The 24,846-nt window shown below is 39.0% G+C and overlaps 1 protein-coding gene across 1 annotated transcript in view; it reads left to right on the top strand.

Moving 5' to 3' along the window:
• KIF15 (kinesin family member 15) overlaps nt 1–24,846 on the top strand; it is a 73,931-nt gene that overhangs the window by 31,745 nt on the left and 17,340 nt on the right. The window contains exons 10-26 of the mRNA XM_047771704.1: nt 101–223; nt 2,464–2,587; nt 3,413–3,489; nt 3,705–3,914; nt 4,904–5,081; nt 6,822–6,984; nt 8,188–8,329; nt 10,502–10,699; nt 11,529–11,636; nt 12,061–12,166; nt 13,620–13,785; nt 16,405–16,555; nt 16,714–16,799; nt 17,750–17,819; nt 18,347–18,433; nt 19,030–19,134; nt 20,006–20,128. Coding sequence (XP_047627660.1) covers nt 101–223; nt 2,464–2,587; nt 3,413–3,489; nt 3,705–3,914; nt 4,904–5,081; nt 6,822–6,984; nt 8,188–8,329; nt 10,502–10,699; nt 11,529–11,636; nt 12,061–12,166; nt 13,620–13,785; nt 16,405–16,555; nt 16,714–16,799; nt 17,750–17,819; nt 18,347–18,433; nt 19,030–19,134; nt 20,006–20,128 — 2,217 coding nt within the window. The remainder of the gene's footprint in view (nt 1–100; nt 224–2,463; nt 2,588–3,412; nt 3,490–3,704; nt 3,915–4,903; nt 5,082–6,821; nt 6,985–8,187; nt 8,330–10,501; nt 10,700–11,528; nt 11,637–12,060; nt 12,167–13,619; nt 13,786–16,404; nt 16,556–16,713; nt 16,800–17,749; nt 17,820–18,346; nt 18,434–19,029; nt 19,135–20,005; nt 20,129–24,846) is intronic.

Below are 24,846 nucleotides of genomic sequence, written 5' to 3' on the forward strand. Positions count from 1 at the left end.
TCCTGGCCTTGATGCTAAGAGTATACATATTATTTGCTTAAAGAAGACCTTGTAGTTTCACCTCTGAAAATGTAGTTTCACCATTCATATCATTAAACAGGATTCCCTTGGAGGTAATGCCAAAACAGCCATAATTGCAAATGTTCATCCTGGATCTCGGTGTTTTGGGGAAACCCTGTCAACGCTTAATTTTGCTCAAAGAGCCAAGCTGATTAAAAATAAGGTAAAATACTGAGTATAGTTAAGTAAATTAGAAAAATATATATATATTTTTTGTCTTTTGTCTTTTTTTGTTGTTGTTATTGTTGTTGTTGTTGCTATTTCTTGGGCTGCTCTCGCGGCATATGGAGGTTCCCAGGCTAGGGGTTGAATCGGAGCTGTAGCCACCGGCCTACGCCAGAGCCACAGCAACGTGGGATCCAAGCCGCGTCTGCAACCTACACCACAGCTCACGGCAACGCTGGATCGTTAACCCACTGAGCAAGGGCAGGGACCGAACCCGCAACCTCATGGTTGCTAGTCGGATTCATCAACCACTGCGCCACGATGGGAACTCCTAGAAAAATATTTAAGCTTGCAGTTATCTTACTTTTGTGATTGTCCTGATATTAACATTAGCTTTTATCTATTTCTCTGTTGTGAAAGCGTAACTCTACACAAGATTTCTATTTTGTCTTTCTTAGCCTCGTGTATCACTCATAAAATGAGACCTAAATTAGGTGTTATGATCATTATTGTTGGGCTAGTTTTTTCTTAAGGGGAGGCAAAGTTTTTCCTTTATAACTGGGTTGGAGACTAAATTGTTTGCTAAACCATGCTAGCAGATCTATTATGAAAATAGTTTGATGATAGTGACAAACTTTGACTTTTGCTATAATTCCAAGGATTTTTCATTTTTCTTTATATATGAGATATTCATGTATGCCAGTGGTCAGAAAAATTTTCCTGTAAAGGGCGAAAGATTTCTTGGTCCATATGGTCTCTGTGCCAATTATTCGGCTCTGCCTTTGTAGTGAAAAAGCATCTGTAGATGATACATAAACATGTGGGCTTGGCTTGGTGAATGCAACTTTATTTTTTAAAAAAAGCAGCAGACTCTATTTGGCCCTTGAACAAGCATCACTTTTTCATGTGCTGGTACAGACCATCAAAAGATGAGGAAGACCCCACTTGTTTTAGAGAGGTTGGAGGCCCCTTTGGTTCTAGACAAAAGAATCCAGTACATAAATTGGCAAATGAATTTCCTCTCAATCTCTGCAAACAGAAAGTGGTCGTTTTTACTTGCCAAAATAGAATCCCTGATGATCCTAGCATGGTAAAAGTGAAGAGGTTCATATTGCTTCTTCCATTGGGTAAGTCAGAAGAGTATAGGTCTGGTTATTCATTCATTTTATTGGATTTTGACCCCCAGGTGAGGCATTTCTAAATGAGGAGGAGAAATCATTAGAGCTTCCTGACCCTATCTCTTAGGACTTACTAAAGTTTTTAGAGAGTGGAGAACTGCAAGGATAATTAGAATTATGATGTCACCAATGTGACAGTGATGTCAGAATATACATCTGTGCCTTGTAATGAGGCTGTCCATAAGAATCAGAAGCAACTAGAAATGGCTTCTTAACACATAAAACAATAAAAGCAGGAGCCTTATACTAGTCACTACCAATGGTAAGTCCTCTGCTACAGCCTCCCATGGGCAAGTGGCTGGGATATCTGGGACTTGTTTAAGGGTGAGCAGTCTCTCTCAGTGTGCAGACCCGGCTTAAGATAGGAACGAGGCGAGCCTGGGGCTATCAGAGGTTTTCTCCTCACTCTGGAGTATTGGGTATTTGATTTGCTTGGTGCTTTGCTCTGGGCTCATGTTATCACCCTGTATGTTTTGTGGGACTTTTTCAACCTCTTAGAAATCATCTCAAATAAGACATGTCTTTAAAATAGCACTTAGTATGATAACAAAATAGAAATGGAGCTATCAAACCAACTCCTCCTTCCAGGAGAACTGTTAGGAAATACAAGGTCAGATTCCTCTGGAGAGGGTGATTTCTTCCAAGCCAGTGGAGCTGAGGCCAGCCCCGCAGTTCCTCACACCCCTTTAGTGGGCAAAGACACAGGGAGGTGACTCTCATGGAGGTGATGGGCTGTCAGTCTCAGGAAGATGGCAGTGGTAGAAACATGCCTAGATCCCAGGTGTACTCAGCGGGGGCCAGGGCCAGTCAGCAGAGCAGAGATCTAAATGGGGCATAAGGGAGGAGCAGGAAGGGGAAAGTCTGTGGCTCTAGGTAGAAGGCACAGGGGAAGAAGCTCCTTCCCCACCCAGCACAGTGATTCTTGTGGGCTTTGAACTCTTTGAGATGCAAGTGCAGTTTTATTTGGTCTTTGTCAATCCAAATCATGTAAACGAATATAAACAAGACTATATGACTCAAAAAACATTCTTTCAGTGCTTTTTTAAAAACTCTTGAACAGGCAGTGGTAAATGAAGACACACAAGGAAATGTGACCCAGCTCCAAGCAGAAGTGAAGAGGCTCAAAGAGCAGCTGGCTCAGCTTACTTCAGGGCAGATACTACCGGAAAGCTTTCCGACCAGAGGTAAGACGGGCACAGTGTCCTGTACCTTGAGGAAATCCAGGTGCCAATACTAGTATGAGAACCCTCGATGACAGGCACAACACAATAAAGCTACCCAAGTTTTCCACAAGTATTTGCTCCTGTTTATTTCACCTACATGGGAACACAGTACTTTGTAACCAGACGTGGTTCACACAGGTACTGAGTTCTGTGAGATGTGGTGGGAAGGGGAAGTAGAAATAATTTTGAGTAATTCATCCCTAATAAGTGCTAAAAAGAGATGCTAATAAATTTCATTTAGATCCGCTTCCAAGATTCTGGGATGTCATATGTAGCCTTTATATGCTTACTTACTAAGTGGATAAGAGACTTTTATTAAAAGAATATCTAATTTTGGAGTTCCCGTCATGGCGCAGTGGTTAACGAATCCGACTAGGAACCATGAGGTTGCGGGTTCGGTCCCTGCCCTTGCTCAGTGGGTTAACGATCCAGCGTTGCCGTGAGCTGTGGTGTAGGTTGCAGACGCGGCTTGGATCCCACGTTGCTGTGGCTCTGGCGTAGGCCGGTGGCTACAGCTCCGATTCAACCCCTAGCCTGGGAACCTCCATATGCCGCGAGAGCAGCCCAAGAAACAGCAACAACAACAAAAAAGACAAAAGACAAAAAAAAAAAGAATATCTAATTTTGTACGACTGGGTTAATTTGAAGTCCTTGATCTCATGAAAAGAGTCTGATTGTTTCAAACTGATGGAGAGCAGTCAAAGACCATTTTAGCTCATCTCTTCTTTTTAAAATTTGAGTGGTAAAATATTTTTTCCCCTTTCTTTCTTATTGCGCCAATTACAGACAAAAATGAGACTAACTACATGAAGTATTTCCAAGAGGCAATGTTATTCTTTAAGAAATCTGAACAGGAAAAGAAGGTAAGAAACCGAATTAGTAGAAAGGAGATTCGGCTTTAACTATGTGGAGCTTTTTTGAGTGAAATAAATAGTACAAATAAATGAAGAAAACAAAGGGCTGTGAAAATCTAATTTTGCCTTTGAGGTTAAATATGAAGTTAGTGTTTGTTGATTGGTTTATGAAAATTTAGGGAGGCTCAATTTTTCACGTTTAACCAAATTATAAATTTCTTAAGTCTCTGGTAGAAAAGGTTACTCAATTGGAAGACCTCACCCTCAAAAAAGAAAAATTTATACAGTCTAATAAAATGATTGTGAAATTCCGAGAAGATCAAATCATGCGCCTGGAGAAGCTCCACAAAGAATCCCGGGGAAGTTTTCTGCCTGAGGAGCAGGATCGTTTGCTGTCAGAACTGAGGGACGAGATTCAAACTCTGCGAGAACAAGTGAGTGATGACATTCCCACTAATTCTAAAAATAAAAGAAGTTCAAAGTAAATATAAAACAGTCACCAAATGGGTCAGCAAATTCTTATAGTTTAAAACAAGAGAAAGTGTTTTAAATGAATTAATTGACAGTATAATTGAATAATTCCCCTCCACACCCCACAACCTTTTCCAGAATAGTAAAACGTAAAGGGGAAGGGGTTGAAGTTGTGCTGATGTTGCTGCCACAGCCCCAGCAGGCCAGGCACAATTCCTTCCAGCATGCAGAAGTTCCCGGTCCAGGGATTGAACCCACACCACAGCAGTGACAATACTGGATCCTTAACCTGCTGTGCCACAGAGAACTCCCAGTAGTCTCTTTACAGTGAGCTTGTAGAAGTTTTGCTGGTTTTCTTTTTCCCTGGAAAAGTTGACACAGGCACATCATCAGAAAACAAAGATAATCAATTATTAAGAGTGTTTATAGAGGTTTTTGTGCATTTTCAAACTAATGTAGATAGATATTTTTACTTTTATTCCTTGTGTACACAAAAGACAGCTGACCGTACACACTTTTCTGTACCTTGGCTTTTCACTTAACGTATCTTTGAGGGCATTCCACCCTTGTCAGTAGAGAGTTTCCTTGTTCTTCTCACTGTTAATTTAAACAGTCTCCTAAAAAAAAAAAAAAATTACAGTCTCCTTTGCATGGGGCATTTGCCACAATGTACACCCTTGTGCTCATCATCCCTAGGTGCCTGGGTGAAAGTTTCAGGGGTAGGTAGGTGGGGAAATTTAAAGTTTCAAGACCCAAAAGTAGAGTTGAGAGTTGAAGAATGTGCACATTTTCAAACTGATCATAAAAGCCAGGGACTCTCCACAGGGGGCGCAGCAGGCTACCAGGACAGCACATGCTGTGTTCGCAGTGTTGTGTCTTGGCTTCTCAGAAAGACTCCTTCACTAAGGACAAGTTTGTAGATATGTAAGTCTGTAATTCTTCTATCTCACAGATAGAGCACCACCCCAGAGTTGCAAAATATGCTATGGAAAATCATTCCCTCAGGGAGGAGAACAGAAGACTGAGATTGTTAGAGCCTGTGAAAAGAGCCCAAGAGATGGATGCCCAGACCATTGCGTTACTGGAAAAAGCTTTCTTAGAAGTATCCGGCACAGAGAAAAATGACAAAAGTAAGACATGATTGTCGTATACCTGCCTTCTAGGGGCTGGGGGCTATTTTTAAGGGCATTGCTCTTGCCTTGCTTTGAGGGACTTCATTTTAGCCTTTAGACCTGGTGTGCAAAATTTCTTGTCGTACTTAATTTTTATGATGGCTAATACACACCTATTAGGAAGTACTCATTATATATCTCGGTGTCATGGGTAAAAGAGTGGTTTAGATACCACTGTACATTTTTGTTAAATGGAATTTTCCTGTTTTAAGTATTTGAAATGAAAAGTACTTAACTAATGACAACATGAACAAGTGTAGAGCAGAAATGTTTATCCACCTGATGAACATCTGTACAGAGTGAGAGAGCGATCAGACTCATGGTCCAGCCAGCACAGTGTTTGGTCCTGAGGTTGTGGTTGTGGATCACGCTCACCAGTGTTCTGTTTGTTATACACTAGTTCTGTAAGTGTACGTTTACTCTGAAAAGTGATTTAGTTGGTACTGATCTGATTTTTGTATCTATTGATGTTAATGCTCTGGGATTTGGTAACAAAGTCTGTTAGCTCCATTCTTAGCGTGCATATTTTCATGGTCTTTCATCACACTCTGATCAGTCTTTGTTTCTTTTTAGGTTGAAATTGAGAGAGTTCTAATCTTTTTATTCCACAATAGTGGGAAAAAATACTTTTTTCTTTTTTAAGCCTTCTCCCATTCTTTTTTTTTTTTTTTTGGCTTTTAGATATTTTTTTCTCATAGTTCCAGAGGCTGGGAATTCTAAGATCATAGTGCCAGCAGATTTGGTATGTGATAAGGGCTCATTACAGGCTGTCTTTTCCCTGTAACCTCGCAAAGATTAAGGGGCAAGTATTCTTTTTCAGCTTCTTTTATAAAGGTATTGATCCCATTTATGAGGACTCAAACCTCAGGGCTTAATTGCCACAAAGCTACACCTCCTAATACCATTATGCTGGGGGTTAGGGTCTCAACATGTGAATTTCAAGAGGGCGCAAAGAGCCAACCTATAGCACTCTTTTTTTTTTTGTCTTTTTGCCTTTTTCTAGGGCCGCTCCTGCAGCATATGGAGGTTCCCAGGCTAGGGGTCTAATCAGAGCTATAGGTGCTGGCCTACGCCACAGACATAGCAACGCCAGATCTGAGCCTCATCTGTGACCTACACCACAGCTCACAGCGATGCCAGATCCTTTAACCGACTGAGCAGGGCCAGGGATTGAACCTATATCTTCATGGATACTAGTTGGGCTCGTTACCATCGAGCCACAACGGGAACTCTTCAGTGGCATTTTTTCAACATATTCAGTCTTCTAAGCAATCCTTGAATATTAGTATTTTTTATCTGGTAGATGATACCAAGTTCTTTCACCTGGCTGCCTTCGCTGTTTGTTTCCTTTACTAAAATTCCTCGATTGTTAATACCAATTCCTGCATGACTCAACTAATGATGTTTATCTATCCAGCAGTATGTGTGTTATACTTTGGTCATTGTTTACTCTTTCTCTTAATGGAAAAAGTGCTGCCTTAAATATATCCTTCCCTCCTGTGCCTTCACAGCTTTTCAAAAACAGCTTATAATACTCTTTGACACACTGTGTTGTGTCTTATGTCTCCTCGAGTTACAGGCTCTTGTATTTTAGGGTCTGCTTTCCAACCCATTTCTCCTTTTTTCCTCCTTGTGCTTCAAAATTGATACCCAGCAGAGAACTTAGAAACTGTATTCTGTTATTTTTGTCTTTCAAAGACCATGTTGTTTCCTTATCCGGTCAGCAAGGAATGTCTCCCAAAGCTCTGAAAGAACCATGTTCATTAGCAAACACTGAGAAGTTAAAAGCACAACTCCTGCAAATTCAGGCAGAACTGAATAATTCAAAGCAAGAATATGAAGAATTCAAAGAACTAACTAGGTAAAGTATAAATACATGTTCCTGCTTATTTTAATTTAGTGTTTGTTTTGGTGTTATAGCATTGATAATTTAATTGAGCATTTAGCTTATTTGTCAATGGTCATTCAGCAGTTAGTTGTGATTTTGATACTTTCATGACAGGAGGTAATTCAAGTTCTTCTACTAAATCACTGAACATTTATCTTAAATATTCTCACACAGCAACGAAGGGTTTTGACCAAAAAAAAGGGCTTGCTTCTAGCTCTTTTTTTCTTTACTCATAATTTAAAAATTGCGTTATAATTGACCTAAACCTCTAGTCTTTAATAATATCTTCAGTGAACTAAATGATACAAATGTTTTAAGAGATATACCTATTGAGGAGTTCCTGTCATGGCGCAGCGGAAACAATTCCAACTAGGAACCATGAGGTTGCAGGTTCGATCCCTGGCCTCGCTTAGTGGGTCAGGGATCCGCTTAGTGGGTCGGGGATCCGGCGTTGCCATGAGCTGTGGTGTAGGTCGAAGATGCGGCTCAGATCCTGTGTTGCTGTGGCTGTGGTGTAGGCCGGCAGCTGTAGCTCCAATTAGACCCCTAGCCTGGGAATCTCCACATGCAATGGGTGTGGCTCTAAAAAGTAAAAAAAAAAAAAAAAGCAAAAAAAAAGAGATATACCTATTGAGATGAGTGTCTGTTAAACTTACATAGTAAATTCTTTATGTGGCCACCACATTTAAATCACTTGTTATGAATCATATCAGGATTTTTAGAAATCACAGGTTTGTTAATATTTCTACTTAATGCTCTTTGTATAAAAGAAAACAAAGATAAACCTCAGATTATAATTAAGATTAACCCTATTGTGAAATATTTAAGTATTTTAAAAATATCATATCAAATGATGGCTTCATTGTGGATTATTTGGGCTTTTGAATTGGAGCTCTACCACTTTGCTAATTGAATATCTTAAACAATCATCAGTCCCTGAGCTGTATTTTTTTTTTAATTTTAATGATTTTTATTTTTTTCTGTTATAGCTGGTTTACAATGTTCTGTCAACCTGAGCTGTATTTTACCCAATTAGAAAATGAGGATAAATAGCTGAGACTATCTCTGATTTAAAGAGATAACTATAAAGTTATGTGAGAGGATAAACTGTAAAGTACTCTGCAAATATATGACATTGCTTTTTACCTGAAATACTCTATTTATTATATTTATTAGGAAAAGGCAGCTGGAATTAGAATCAGAGCTTCAGTCTTTGCAAAAAGCAAATCTTAATCTTGAAAACCTTTTGGAAGCAACAAAAGTCTGTAAGCGGCAAGAAGTTTCTCAGCTGAATAAAATTCATGCTGAAACACTTAAGGTAGGTCATCTGAAGGAATATATCAATCTTAAATTCGTTCTGTCTCATTTTGTTAACAATGAAGAGAGTCTGCACAGATTATCTCCAGATACAGACAGAATCCCTTGCAGATGGTTAACCCAAGGGTAATATTGTTCCTAGTGTTCTAATGTATTCTCTCAGTGGCAGGGTCATGTAGGGATAGAACATTCGGAATCAGACCTGGGTTCAAATTCTAAGCTGTCACTAATCTTAGGCAGAGTTTCTTAACTTCTGAGCCTCATTTATTGCATCTAAATTGGAGACAAGGCTAATTTAATTACAGATTTTTTTTTTAAGAACATTAGATAAATTGCCTGGCCCCTGGTAGCTTTCAGTATCTGGCAGTTGTTGCTGTCATGTTTTGTATGCTCAAAGGTGGCAGTGGAAGAGTAGAAATCTTAAAGACCACTAAAAGATCAAAAGTGACACTGGGGATTACAGGAGGGGCTGTTCCCCTAATAAGCATAGCTCTCATGAAAGAACTGTGAACATCTGAAAATGAGAGTAGGGGAATACCGAAGGAGGGTAAAAGGTTAAGATAGTGATGATCCTAAAAACTTTCCTTATACATCTTTATTTTTATTTATTTATTTTTTACCACAGTGTGCAGCAGATTGATGTGGTATCTCAGTTCACAGACCAGGGGTTGAACCTGGGCTGCAGTGGTGAAAGGGCTGAATCATAACCACTATACCACCAGGGAACTCCCTATACATCTTAAACTTTAAAATAAATAGATATTTATCTCTAGTGGTTATCTTTATCAGTGATGCTTTTTGTGTCGATAAGATACTCCTTTTCAAAGTAATTATATACATTATAAGACAGGTCATCATAAGACAGGAATTAAGGTACAAGGAGTATACAGTGACAAGTCTCTCTGCTGTCTTTCTACCCAACCAAGACCTTTTTCGGAGGCAATCAGTGTCACCAAGATTTTCTGATTTTTGTTTTGTTTCTTTATATTTTTATTTTACACAAACAATAGCATATGATACACTACACTCTACACCTTGTTTTTAAATTTTAATTTTTTTTTTTTTTTTTTGCTGTTTCTTGGGCTGCTTCCATGGCATATGGAGGTTCCCAGGCTAGGGGTCTAATTGGAGCTGTAGCCACCAACCTATGCCAGAGCCACAGCAACGCAGGATCCGAGCCGCGTCTGCAACCTACACCACAGCTCACGGCAACACCGGAATGTTAACCCACTGAGCAAGGGCAGGGACCGAACCCGCAACCTCATGGGTCCTAGTCGGATTCGTTAACCACTGCGCCATAACGGGAACTCCTTAAATTTTAATTTATTTAAATTTCTTAAATTTTTTATTTTTTGGCTATTGCCAAAGCATGTGAAATTTCCCAGGTGAAAGATCAAACCCATGCCACAGCAGCAACCTGAGCTGCTGCAGTGACAACACTGGATCCTCAACCTGCTACGCCACAAGAGAACTCCTACACCTTGTTTTTTTGTGTGTTTTTTTGCTTTTTTAGGGCCGTACCTGTAGCATATGGAGAGTCCCAGACTAGGGGTCAAATCGGAGCTGTAGCTGCCAGCCTATGCCACAATCACAGCAACTCAGGTTCCAAACTGCTTCTGAGACCTACACCACAGCTCATGGCAACCCTGTATTGTTAACCCACTGAGCAGGGCCAGGGATTGAACCTGCATCCTCATGGATACTAGTCGGGTTTGTTACTGCTAGGCCATGATGGGAACTCCTGAAAATTTTTTTTTTTTTTTTGTCTTTTTAGGGCCACCCCCTCGACATACGGAGGTTCCCAGGCTAGGGGTCCAATTGGAGCTGTAGCCTCCAGCCTACGCCAGAGCCACAGCAATGCCAGATCTGAGATGTGTCTGCAGTCTATACCACAGCTCACGGCAGCCGGATCCCTAACACACTGAGCGAGGCCAGAAGATCGAACCCGCAACCTCATGGTTCCTAGTTGGATTCGTTTCCGCTGAGCCATGACGGGAACTCCTGAAAATTTCTTAAACTGTTTCAGGGGCTGTGGGATCAAGACATGTGAACATAATGTCTTTCATTATGATGAACAGAATTAGGTTTTTATCCTCTCTGATCACAAAATTACTAGAAATGCTATTTTTTTCATGTGTACTGATATTGTTTTCCTAATTGTTTTTTACTGCAGATTATAACGACACCAACCAAGGCTTATCATCTCTGGTCTCGACCAGTACTAAAATTTAGCCCTGAACCAGAGAGCTTTGGCTCTGTCCATGCTCAGAATTCTAGCACCTTTGATAATGACATCTTAAATGAGCCAATGCCACCTGAGATGAATGAACAAGCTTTTGAGGCCATTTCTGAAGAGCTTAGAATGGTGCAGGTAATATTTGGTTTTAGAAAGAACTCGACATTCACTAAAACAGATTTTCTTTATCATTTTAACTCATAATTTGCAGTGTTCAAACCTATTTAGTATTAGAATTGGATTTTTTAAGGATGGGCGTGTAAAGTTCCCTGGCTTAGAAATCAGCTCGCTCTTGTTCTTTTAATCTACTTTGCAGTGTTTAGCAAGTCACTTTCCACTCTCATTGGGCCTTGGTTCTCTCATGTGTAAAAAGATCAGTTTGCCACTAACTTTAAGTTCCATAACTGATTTATATGGCACCGTGCTGTATCTGTTAAGGAAGATTAATAAGTTGAAAGAAGCTTACAATAGATGTAATTCTAGACAGCGTTTGGTGTATTTGAAATAACATGTAAAGTTCATATCTCAGAAATCAGTGATTTATTTTTTTAAAAAAAATTTCTTCTGTCTAGTAAAACTTAAAGGGAGCCAAATCACCCAAAATTCTAAAATTTTGTCCTTTCAGAGGCATAGAGCCCTTTCTGATCAAATCACTCTGTATAGCCCTGAAAAAGCTTCTTAGAAATCTCAAGATGGTGCTGTGATTTAAGCTATGATTTTAATTTTAATCACTTCTTTCCTTTGTGTTTCAAATCATCTACTTTGACGGGCCATAGGTATAATTTTAAACACGGGAAATCATTAGTCTTTTGAAATTGTTTTCTGGCTCCATACTAGCCTTTGCTACCTTTGTCCATATGAGGTTTTGCATTTTATTTTTTGTTTTTTTAATGCAAAAGAAATGGTGGAATGTTTGACATGTCCATTAAAAGAGTTTTTGACCCCTGAAGTTGTTGTGTTGTAGGAACAAATGAGTGCCCTTCAAGCCAAGTTGGATGAAGAAGAGCATAAAAACCTGAAGCTTCAACAGCACATTGACAAACTGGAACATCATTCTACTCAGATGCAGGAGGTGAGAGTGGGAGCGTGGCCTCAGAAAATATATGAAAAAGACCCTCAAAGTGTGAGCATTACAGGAAGGAAATGACTTTATGAAGCCTTAGCTTATTTGGGTTGTATTCTCTACATTGTTACTTGACCTACTTCTCTGATAATGAGATAAACATCCCTAGTCTAAACTCTGGCCCCGATGTAGTCACTGGTGTAGATGGATCCCTTGCTGTTTGTTTGGAAGAAAGCAAGATGGATGGTCCAGGTGCTTGTAATAATCCTTTCCTTTTTTCATTGTCTTCACATAGTTCATGAGGTTGGCCAATTTTTCTCTGGTCAAACCTTAAAAGTAGATTTAAAAAACAGAAGCAAGGTGATGATTTGGAGTGTCTTAGCATGCCAGTATTTGCCATGCCTTTTCCAGTAAATGTATCTCTTTCCCAAAGCTTTTCTCGTCAGAAAGAACTGACTGGACTAAACAGCATCAGGAGCATCTCTTTCAGTTGAGTGTCCTGGAAAAGCAGCTTCAGGACACTCAGACCAAGAATGACTGTGAGTCTGAACACTGGGAACTTGTAATCTGAATGCTATAACTCAGTATGTTTTTATTCAAAGGGATAAGTGTTGTTGGTGTTTTTGGTGTTGGTTATTTCTTTGTTTTAGATTAGACAAGGCAAGTTTGTGTGGCAGCAGTAAGTGTAGAGTAATAAGTAATAAAGAGCAGCAGTAAGTAATAAAGGGTGATTTACTCTAGGACTACGCTCTCTCTTTCTCTCTCTCTTTTTTTTTTTTTTTCTTTTTTCTTTTTAGGGACAAACCCGCGGTGTGTGGAGGTTCCCAGGCTAAGGGTCAAATCAGAGCTATAGCTGCCAGCCTACACCACAGCCACAGAAATGCCAGATCCAGCTGTGTCTGCGACCTACACCACAGCTCATGGCAATGCCGGATCCTTGACCCACTGAGCAAGGCCAGGGATCGAACCCGCAACCTCATGGTTCCTAGTTGGATTTGTTTCTGCTGTGCCACTATGGGAACTCCTTAGGACTCCTCTCTTAACAAGTGATACAAATATTTGCTTAAAGTTTTAATACTGCTTTGAAAATTAAGTGTCTTGAATTCATAAGATAAATGTTTTAACAGTGACAAAATCATAAATTATGCATTTGTATATATTCATAGGTGTGGGAATATCATTTTCATTCCCAATTTTTTTGTTTATTTCTCCTTTCATCAAAGTTTTTGCAATAGTTTGTAATAAAGCTAAGACAAAAAAGACAGTCATTTACTTTTCTCTGATCTAAAGTTACCTAGTTTTAATTCCAGTTGGAGTTTCCTTAGAAGATCAGAGTTTTAACCTATGTTGGAAAGTTCTGGTATATCTCCAAAGGGTTTTCAACAAGATTATGTCTGTTAAAATATGTTACATCTCTTGACTTTTTTTCTTATATTAAGAGTTTTGATGCACACTCTGCAGGAGAAAGTAGAAAAATGACCTAAAAGTCTAGGACAGGTGTTAATTCTTCTTTTTTGGTAGAAATATAATAAAAACCAGAGAGTTCCCATTGTGGTTTGGTGGTAACAAACCTGACTAATATCCATGAGGATGTGGGTTCCATCCCTGGCCCCGCTCAGTGAGTTAAAGTATCCAGTGTTGCTGTGAGCTGCAGTGCAAGTTGCAGACTCGGCTCAGATTTGACATTGCTGTGGCTGTGGTGTAGGTCAGTGACTGTAGCTCTGATTCATTCGACCCCTAGCCACAGGTGCAGCCTTAAAAAGACAAACAAAACCAAACGTGAGCAAAGGAGAGGAAGAAAATAGAAATCTCAGAGCTCTTAGATATCTCCCACTTAGTTGTTCAATATCTTTATTCTTCAGATAGTCTCTTCAACTTGTTTTTGCTGATTGTGTGAAGGGTACCTATCAAATTCATTTGCCTATTTTATAAAAAATAGACATAAAGAAAAGCCTGTTAAGATTTATTGTTATTTCTCTGTTTGTGTTTTAGTTTTAAAAAGTGAGGTACATGACCTTCGAGTGGTTCTTCATTCTGCAGACAAGGAGCTCTCTTCGGTGAAACTGGAGTATAGTTCATTCAGAGAGAGTCAGGAGAAAGAACTGAGCACCCTTTCTGAAAGACACATGCATGTGCAGCTTCAACTAGATAATGTCAGGTAGAGTTCTTTTATGGTTTCTGGTTGCCTGACTGGCCTGTGACCCAGAACTACTTAAAGTGCAAGTGCTATAAACCCAATTCATACAAGTTAAAAAAAAAGGTAATTTATTGGCTCATAATATTGGGAAGCTCCAGAGGTGATTTTAGTGTCAGGGACAAACTAGATTGAGTCTCAAATAATATTGTCAGTGTGCGTTCTCTCTCCCTCTCCTCCTCCTCTCTCCCTTCCATCTCTCTCTCTCTCTTCCCCTCCTCACTCCCTTCCGCCCTGCTCTGCTTCCCTTTGTGTGTTGCTCTTATTCTCTTCTACCTTTGAGGGCTTTCCTCTATGTGATAGGGAAGAGATTGCCTCAGACAACTCCATCTTCTGTCTCCCGGCATAACAACCCCTGCGAAGAAATCTTTTCTCCCAGTCACTATATATCAATCCCAGAGAAAATATGGAATTGTCCTTGCTGAATCATCTGCTTACTTTTGGACCAGTCACTTACCAAGAGTTTGTGGTGGCATTGGTGTGGCATAGGTGAGGTGTCTGGTCCAGAGGGAAAGGTGTGCTCTTAATGGAAGAGACAGTACAAGGTAGACCAGATCAGTTGTTGTCACTGTTGTCCACAGTAACTGCAGAGGCTGGCTGGTTAAGTGCTGGTCATTTTGAAAGAAAGTAATCTAAGATGTAAATTGTTTGTTTTTAACTTTTTTTTCTTACTAATTTCAACCTTTTGTAAAATATAGCTTAAATCCGTCTTGTGGTTTTGATGCTATTTTCAAAGTCTATGGCAGTAATTTAACAATGGACATCGTGATAGTGATCCTGTGAATAGGATAAGCGTGACTGATTGCTCACTCTATAAAAGCTAATACACAACCTTGAATTTAATTTTCATAGTGAAGAGGTTAAAATCTGTTGTGTTTGAATGTTTTCTGAATATACAATAAGGAATTAAAAATAGAGAAAGAGGAGAGTTCCCGTTGTGGTTCAGTGGTAACGAAACCTACTAGAATCCATGAGGATGTGGGCTCAATCCCTGACACCGCTCAGTGGGTTAAGGATCCAGTGTTGCTATGAGCCGTGGTGTAGGTCACAGATTTGGCTCAGATCTGGTGTTGCTGTGCTTGTGGCATAGGTTGGCAACTGTAGTTATGATTTGTCCCCTGTCCTGGGAACTTCCATATGCCTTTGGGGCAGCCTTAAAAAAGAGAGAGAAATTCCTCTGTGGCTCAGCAGGTTGAAGACCTGGTGTTGTCACTGCTGCAGCTGGAGTCACTGCTGTGGCATTGGTTTGACCCTGGCCCAGGAATTTCTTAAAAAAAAAAAACCAGAGGAAATAGACATGTTTTTGTTGGGCCTGCCCAGTGTCTTTGTTTGTTTGTTTTAATTTAGCATAACATTTTAAAAAGTGAGAGCTTTTTTTTATAACCATATTTAAGCATCCTCTTAAAAATCCAACAAGTTGGTGGCACTGGATCATCATTCTTGCATGGCAGCCATCCTCCATCCTTTAGACACGGGTGTGTGCTAAGTCATCACAGCCTCCACATTCCAGCACCAAAGCTGCCAATCACTGGCCATTTATCATAGGTGCACACTTGTTATTTCTTAAACCCTGGCATTTGTTTTTCATCTGGCATTTGCTTTTAAAATCTGAATCACTGAATCTAATCTTGGCTCTGTTGTAAACTAATTTCGTGTGGGGTTTTTTTTTTTTGCACTCAGTGTGATGTATATTGAGTATATCACTACTGGGCTCCTTCAGCTCCATCATGGCTCTTAAAATGAAACAGTACAACACAGCCGTGTGTTTCTTGAATTATTTTACCTGGCTTCTGTATACAGTTTTTATACAGAATACATATGTTCCCCCTCGCTACCATCTATTGTCTATATGTCTATCTTTAGCTATTGATTTATCCCACTTTATAATTTGCTGCTTCTGCTCTGCTTGGAGTTAGTGAAGCCACATAGATCTAGGTCTAATAGATCTGTGTACAAGCTGGGACATCTGTTTTGTATGGTGCAGAGGTCATGTTCATTATTTACTAGTTCTCGGATGAACTCTGGATGTTGGGCATGTCACAGTATGTTGGGAAGCAGAATAAAAGAGTGAAAAGCTAAAAAGTAGTAAATAATAATCACGTGATTTAAGAGAGAGTTCTATCCTGAAGGAGTTTATTCTCTTACTTAGATTGAAGCCACATTTGCCATCTTGAAAAACCTTCCTAGAGTTGGGAGAATATGTGCTAAGTGAATGGAATTGTACTGTCAACAAATTTAATCAGTGGCCAGTCTTTAGCTTACATGAGAGCTAGGTCTGGAACCCCCTAAATGAGTCTCATCACCCAAAATTGCCAAACCAGTTAAGCATGTCCAGTTGAAACCACGGGAAACAGAATGAAGAAGTAGATGGCTGCAGGCTGGCATGCCCACCATCCCCATCACGCTCATGTTTGTGCATCATGACCATTTCACACAAGTCCATGAGGTGCTTTACATCAGCCAAGACTTCTGTAAGTTGGGAATGGTCTGTAGATAGGATCAAGTAAGCTGCAGATAAATCTGACTAGCAGAACTACACTTATTGTTTATATTTACATTTGTAAAAATGTTTTCCTGATGAAGATTAGAAAATGAAAAGCTTCTTGAGAGCAAAGCCTGCCTACAGGATTCCTATGACAACTTACAAGAAGTAATGAAGTTTGAAATTGACCACCTTTCAAAAAGCCTCCAAAACTGCAAAAAAGAAAATGAAACTCTGAAATCTGATCTGAATGTAAGTTAAGAAGGGGTATTGGTTACTGATGAATTTGTTCTGGATGTTTGGTTGACCTCTTCCTAACTTCTGCACCGGCTCATCGTGCCTGCCACGTAGAAGGTACTCCGTGTGTTTGTTGACTACACGTTAAAATCTAACATAACGTTGTCTTTTAGAATTTGATGGAGCTTTTTGAGGCAGAAAAAGAACGCAATAACAAATTATTATTACAATTTGAAGAAGATAAAGAAAACAGTTCTAAGTGAGTGCTATTTATCTTTTCCATTAGTTGACTAGAATGTCCTTTATTACCATATCCTTTATCTTTGTGGGTATTTTTTTTTTAATTGCTAATAGCCTATGAAGTTATTTTTCTAAAAGACTTCCAAAATGAATATCAGATTCTTTTGTATAAATGGCTGTGTAGAGAAACTTAATTTTTCAAAACATTTAATAACTAGCTATTGTACTTCTTAAATGAATAGCAGTTGGTGGTGGTCAGGACTCGAGATGTTCTGTAAATAAATCACCTTATTATTGTAAAGTGGGGACTGATTTATTTCTGTCTCTGCTGTTCTTTTTCTAGCTGCTCTTTTGTTCTTCTGGTCCTTTGCTATGAATGCCATTGTATTTCTTCCCTCTCTCCAAGTTCTTTTCCTTGGTGATCTCTCTCAGTCTCTTGGCTTTGGGCAATAGGATGATTATTACTCTAATTAGGAGAATTTGCATTAGTTTATTCAGCAGATACTGGTAGAAATACTATGAGACAGATTCCCTTCTAGGCCCTGGTATACAGTGGTGACTACATCCAGTTGGGAAACAGTTAGCCATTCATTCAAAGCCTTAGTGAGAGCCAACAGCCAGGCACTGTTCTGATAAATGCCAGAACGTTTAGAGGTAAGAGGGTGAAGAAAATGTCCCTGTCCTTATGAGGTTTACATTGTAACATGGAGAGATAGGTAATACATAGATACTATATATTAGGGAGTCCTACGGACTCTGGAGAAAAGTAAACTGTTCTGGCACAAAAATGGGTTCTCATTAAATACCTGTTAAAGAAATGAGTTCAAATTTCTGACTGCCACTGGAATACAATGCCTGACATCAAGTACATGCCTAATTTGCATTGTATTGAATCTCTTCTATACAAATGGACTCAGTTCCTATTTCCATTGAATGAATCTTTAGTAAAAGATAATTCTTCTTTTGCAGAGAAATCTTAGAAGTTCTTGAAGCTGTACGTCAGGAGAAACAGAAAGAGACGGCTAAGTGTGAGCAGCAGGTAAACGCCCTGTATTCTAACTCTGAAATTTTTGAGGTTTGTAACTTTTTATTCCTGATGTCTAAAGAGGTTTGTTATAAAACCTGTTTCAGCTTTCAGATGTTGAGAATTGGTAATAAAAAGGTATAATTTTTGGTTAGTTGTATTATTTTCATGTCTTATTTTTCTAACTCCCAAATAGCTATGATCTGCTAATAGAATTCACAAAATCATTGTCTCTCTCTCTCTCTCTCTCTCTTGCTCGCTCACTCACTCTTTTTTTTTGGCTACACGTGCAGCATAGGGAACTTCCAGAACCAGGGATCAAACCCAAACCACAGCAGTGATAACACCAGATCCTTAACCCACTGAGCCACCAGGGAACTCCAAAATCATTGTTTTTTAACCAAAGTTTTTATTTTCAAGTGTTACTCCTTGGTATACACTGTTTAATATGAAAAACAGATTTCAATTCCTTTTTTAAAAATATGTATGTGGTTAACTTTGTGATTTAATTCTCTTTCTAAAAATACTAATTTTCCCCATAGATGGCAAAAGTACAGAAACTAGAGGAGAGTTTGTGTGCCACCGAAAAAGTAATCAGTTCTTTGGAAAAGTCTAGAGATGCTGACAAGGTAGGTGTAGATTGAGGCTATATCCTTCTGCATTTTCTTGATAAATGCTGCCTTCACATCCCAATCTCTTCTAGGGTGGCTGGGGCTAGCATTTCTGTATTCACTTAGGCTTCGCTTGTCTTCCAAGGTTGCTAGAGAATAAAATCTTTTAAGTTAATTTGCCACATAACTTCAAGTGCAAACTCTTCCATCACTCTTGATGGCTGTGTTTTTTGAAACACATCCTGCTCCTTTTAACTAGAATGCTGTTATTACAACCTTTTCTCATTGGCTTTGGGTGCCACAGCACACATTCCTAAATCCCTGGTGTTGGTTTTAACTATAATAATAAACATAATATGCATGTCTGAGTATAAAATTAGGCATAAATTCCTCATGTCTAGCTTTTATTCATTATAAAACCAAAGTAGATGATTAACTAAAATAGTAGAAATTCATGAAATATAAATTGATAATATTAATAATGTGACATATGATGTTTTATTACAATAAAACTGACTTTTCCTATTATCCTTTGGAAAGATAAGTGATTTATCATTAAAAACTGATTTCCTTCCTATGATGGGATATGAAGATACTGTTTCTGTCCTTGTTAGGAAGTTGTGGCTGACCTCATGAGCCAGATCCAGGAGCTAAGAACCTCAGTCTGTGAGAAAACAGAAACTGTAGACACCCTGAAGCAAGAACTGAACGACATCACTGTAAGTTCTGTCACCAGCAAGATAATAAATTTGAGCACTTCACAGACTCATGAGTGTTGTGTATGCTCCACAAAACAGAGCTTTTGTGATCACCCCGGTTTGGTTTTATGTGCTAGTGCAAACTCACAGGTTCCATATCTGCAGAACCCACAGAGCCTTTAATAAAGACTGATGTGCTGTGTACGTCTGAGGGAGGCACAATCAGCTAATGCATTTTTTTAGATCTCACTCACCTGGAACAGTGCTCTCTGCTCATTTGGGAATTGCTGAACCAACTGATTAGAAACAGACTGTTATTCCCTCTGTGGTATTCTTCAGTTGCTTTAAGGAACAAAAAAATGTACATTTTAGTTAAGTTCAGAGACATCAGTGATTTGGAAAGAGAATTTGTTTTATAATTATTGGACTTTTTCCTTAAAGTAAAATTTTTTCATTATTGCACTTTTTCCCTAAAGTAACTACTTATTTTTCGTACATTTTTTGAAGTTAAAGGGTGATGCTTCCTCTAACCCCTTGGGTCAAGGTGAAGGTGTTGGTTAATGCCCTTTACTCCTCCGCTCCAAAGGGAGCTTGCTGCACTCCACAGTCATTTCTGAAGGCAGGTCTCCTGATAGAGATGACAAAACCAGATGTTTTTTCACTAATACCTGTGGGACTTTTCCACATTGTTTTTTGGCCATTCCACATTATTTGGGGGGGGGGGGGGCATTCTTGCCTTAACCACACCTTCATTCAACAAATAGTTATTGAATTAATTTGTGTTAATCTGGTCATCATCTTGGAACTCAGACTCATTCTTCAGTTATTTTAATCTAAATACAAACTGCCAATAAAGCAGACAGCTCCTGTATCATAATTTTCTTTTCTGCAGTGCAAATACAACTCCGCTTTGGTTGATAAAGAAGAGAGCAAAGCATTGATAAAGAAACAGGAAGTGGACATTCTGGATCTGAAAGAAACACTTAGACTAAGGATACTCTCTGAGGACATTGAGGTAGATAACACATCATGACTGTTCTTGCTTTATTATCTGTCAGAACATGTTACTAGAATAGAGGACATTTTTAGAGGAATAAGTCATAATTAGAGGATTTCCCGTCGTGGCGCAGTGGTTAACGAATCCGACTAGGAACCATGAGGTTGCGGGTTCGGTCCCTGCCCTCGCTCAGTGGGTTAACGATCCGGCGTTGCTGTGAGCTGTGGTGTAGGTTGCAGACGCGGCTCGGATTCCGCGTTGCTGTGGCTCTGGCGTAGGCCGGTGGCTACAGCTCCGATTCAACCCCTAGCCTGGGAACCTCCATATGCCTCGGGAGCGGCCCAAGAAATAGCAACAACAACAAAATTAAAAAAAAATAATAATAATAATTAGAGCCATTTCCCTAAGGTAGTTAGGCAATTGATAGATAATACTAAGATTGTTATATTTTGTTGAGTTGTTTATTTTCATTCATGTGTGCTAACACCATGCTAAGTTCCTGTAACTCACCCTGCTCCGAAAGGGAAGCAGAGTGGAAATGCATTTACTTGGATGTAGTAGAAGCAGCAGGGAGCAAAGAAAGGGAAGAAAGTGCTGGTTAACAGGTTAACCTGAATTGTTTCTGGTGTTTTGGCTAAAGTAGGTTTTAATTATTTTGTGGTTGATATAAATGTATCTTTTAAAACATTAAGCAGTATGGTCATGTGGTTCAAAATTTAAAACATAAAGCTATACATGGTCCCTCTTGTGTATGCCTCTAGAGATATTTTTGGCCAATCCCCTGTTCCTTGAGTTTTCTTTTTTTTACAAGATGGTAACCCATTGTGTACATGGCTCTGCTCTTGCTTTAGAAATGGTTTTCTTGCTAAACTTTGCTACACATGAAACAAATTCAACAAATGTTTATTGAACCCACTTGCCATTTAACCTGTACCTTTGTGGCACTTGGGAATGGGAGATTCATCGAAACACTGTTACTTACCTCGAATCATGCCGATAAAACAGAGGTTGCTTAAGAGGTAGATGTATTAACCATGTAATAAATGATGCAATAAGTGACTTGGGAGCATGGAAGCGGGGGGCAGTTATGCCTGGAGAATTCTGAAGAGCTTCCTGGAAGATACTGTATTTGTAGAAGATTTTGCTAGGCAGGGAACCATGGCAGCTGTAAATGTTTTTGGAGCATCCCCAGCAAGAACAGTTGGGTGTGACTGGCTTGACATGTGAGAGCCGAGGTGAAGACAGATGAGTCTATGTAGTAAAGGATCTTGAGGAGCATCAGCTGCATCTTTTAAGAAACTGGGACCTGCCTAGACTCTTAGCCCAGGCAGAAGGTGACAAGATCCGAACCAAGAAGTGCTGGGAGGAATCCTCAGTGAGATAGAGTTGAGATGTGTTTCAGAGCTACACTTGACAATCGCTGATATCCAGTTGGATACATACCGATGGGAGAAAGCAGTCAGAGTGGGCACCAAGATTTCTAGCCTGAGTGACTGAAGATAGTTCGCTGTCCCTCTTAAGATGGAGAAAATAGAGGCTTGGGGAAATGGAATGAAATAGATTTTACACATTTTAGTTTTGAACTTTAAGAACCTGTAGGGATAAGTATCCAAGATGGATATACCTAGTAATTTGTATTTATATCCTCCTGTATCCTAGAAAGGATTTGAAGTTGCTGACTATAGTGTAAGATTAAAATAGACAACTAAAATCAAAGGCTAAGAATAGGATAATAGGAGTTCCCATCATGGCGCAGCAGAAACGAATCTGACTAGGAACCATGACGTTGCAGGTTGGATCCCTGGCTTTGCTCAGTGGGTTAAGGATCTGGTGTTGCCGTGAGCTGTGGTGTAAGTTGCAGTCAGATCCTGTGTTGCTGTGGCTGTGGTATAGGCCGGCAGCTGTGGCTCCAATTTGACCCCTAGCCTGAGAACCTCCATATGCTGCAGGAGCGGCCCTAAATAGCAAAAAAAAAAAAAAAAAAAAAAAGAATAGAGTAGAATAACAAGTTGCTGAGAGCATAGACTGTGGACTTGGATTGCTTAGGAGTCTGAAATCTGGCTCTGTGACCTTGTGAAAGTTACATTTCTCTCTGCCTCATTTGTTACATTTCAAAACTATAGAGATGGGAGTTCCCTGGTGGCTTAGCAGGTTAAGACCCCAGCATTGACACTGCTGTGGCTCTGGTTACAGCTCTGTGTAGGTTTGATCCCTGACCTTGGCATGCCAAGGGTATGGCCAAAAATAAATAAATAAATAAAGTAGAAATAACAATACTGTCTGTCAGATAAGACATTGATGAAATGAGGTAGCACATGGAAAGTGTTTAGAATGCCACCTGGCACCTTGTAAATGCTCAGGATGTATTAGCTGGGAATATTTTTAGGAGGTAAGATGAAAAATTATTGCACAAGAGCCACACTGTAAGGCTTTATGCAAAGTATAAAATGTGGACTAAATATTTAGTTCTGCCTTTCTGTTATCAGAGTAAAAATGGAAATCTAGCTATGAGGGTAGGAGTAGCTGAATGATGAAAGCTCATAGCAATTTACTTAAAGCTATTCCTTAGTTTCTTGGTCTCTTTCTTTCTCTTCTTAAAAAAATGGTGATTTTGTTATTGAAGTATTTTAAATTTAAGCGGAATTGACCCTACAAACAACCCATTAACATTCTTTTTTCTAGATACCTCGTCTTTATTAGCTAAAATCTAGATTTATGGCTATGATATGTGAATTGTCATTCAAATTGTTTATACATCATTGTGTTTCAACAGTGTGAGTCCTCAGCCAGTGTAATAAAATGGGAACAGTAAGTGAGATACAAATATTCTAAAAACTGAGAGAAAATGACTGTTATTTGTAGAAGGTAACGAGTGTCTACCTGGGAACTCTGAGGTATTGGAAGAATATATATTAGAATGAATTTGGTAATCAGTTATAAACTGTTAAAAAATATTCACTATATATACACAATAACCATTTTTAAATTTGGTAGATTAAAAAAATCTCATTCAAAGAAAAAACAAAGAGTATCAAAACTTTAGGGTAGAATATGTAACAACTATTAAGAACATAAAACTTTTCGTTTATACTGAGCCACAATGGGAACTCCTGTTTTAGCAATTTTGAACATTCACACACAGACCACAGTGATGGGGAAGGAACTGAGTGTAATAGTAAGAGGAGTATTTCACAACAGTGAGGAAAGGATAGATTGATTCAGTAAAGGTGTTGGGAAAATTGTCTGAAAATTTGAAGATATGGTTAGAGTCTAACCAAAACAAGTCCTACATGAGTTAGAGTTCTGTGTAAATGATGAAATCATGGAAGTATTAGAAAATACACATTTTTTTTCAAAAATTTTCTCATGATTACAGGTTTAAGGCATATAGCATGAGGGTTTGACTTTCACATATTGTGAAATGACTACCAAGTAGGTTTGACTAGCACCATCATATAAGATATAATAAAAAGAAAGGAAAAATTTTTTCTCCTAAAAATACCCATACATATTTAATCTTGGGATTGAATGGCTCTTTGAAAAAAAATCTTAAGATTAGAAACTATAAGGAAAATTATACAGTATTAAAAATAAGACTAACCATAGAGTGGAGGAAAATATTTATAACTGATGACAAAGGGATTATTCATATATAGTTTAAGAGTCAGAAGACTCAACGGACACAGTTACTCTGGTGGAAAATGGACATAAGGTGTATAAGGAGTTCCTGTCATGGCTCACTGGTAACAAACCTGACTAGTGTCCTTGAGGATGCGGGTTCAATCCCTGGCCCCACCCATTAAGAATCCTGTGTTGCCTCAAGCTGTGGTGCTGCGGACATGGCTCGGATCCTGAATTGCTGTGACTGTGGTGTAGGCTGGCAGCTGCAGTTCCAATTTGACCCCTAGCCTGGGAACTTCCATATGCCATACCCTTTTAAAAAAAAAAAAAAAAAGAAGGTATATGGGTAGTTTACCAGAGAAGGAATGTGGTGACCCAGAAATGGCCGTGAAGTCAAAGAAAAGCAAATTGAAATAAGAGCTGGTTTTTGAATCTTACAGCTAGTGAATATTAAGACTCGAAGATGTGCAGAGAAGGAATTTACTCAAACTTCTAAGGAAGTTTACGTTTGGGGAGGCAGTCTGGTAACAGCACATAGCCTTAAATTTTTTGCATATGCTTCAAGTTTGCACTTTTGGAAATTTAGCCAATAGTAATACTCTAGATATGAGAAAAAATGCATGTAGTAGTGAAAAATTAAAATCAACCAAAGTATTTAACTATGAGGTAAAATATGGTACTTTTATAAGATAAATTAGAGCTCATTCAGTAAAAACGATAGAGTAATTATGTGGGGAAATGTTTATATCAAACATAATGTGTACAATAACAATATATACATGTTGTATCAATGTTGTATATATATGTTTAACATATATATGATATACTTTATTATATATGTGTGGGTGCATATATACAGACTCCCCTAGAAAGTTAGGGGGAGCAGAATGAAATCTCTGCTCTTATTTGGTAGAGATGACACATGCTGGGTACATAGGCATTGTATATGCAATCTCTAGGACTTATAATTCTCCCTGCCACTTCCCATTAAGCTACTCCTCTGAAACATTGATCGCCTGTGACACTGTATCACAGCTGCCTAGCTCTACGCCAGTTAGGTGAGGGGTCCTCATCTTGAGAATTACTTACCTTCCAGTATATAAAGGACTAGAGTC

This window comes from Phacochoerus africanus, chromosome 1 (assembly GCF_016906955.1).
Source record: "Phacochoerus africanus isolate WHEZ1 chromosome 1, ROS_Pafr_v1, whole genome shotgun sequence".
In the NCBI taxonomy this organism is placed as follows: Eukaryota; Metazoa; Chordata; class Mammalia; order Artiodactyla; family Suidae; genus Phacochoerus; species Phacochoerus africanus.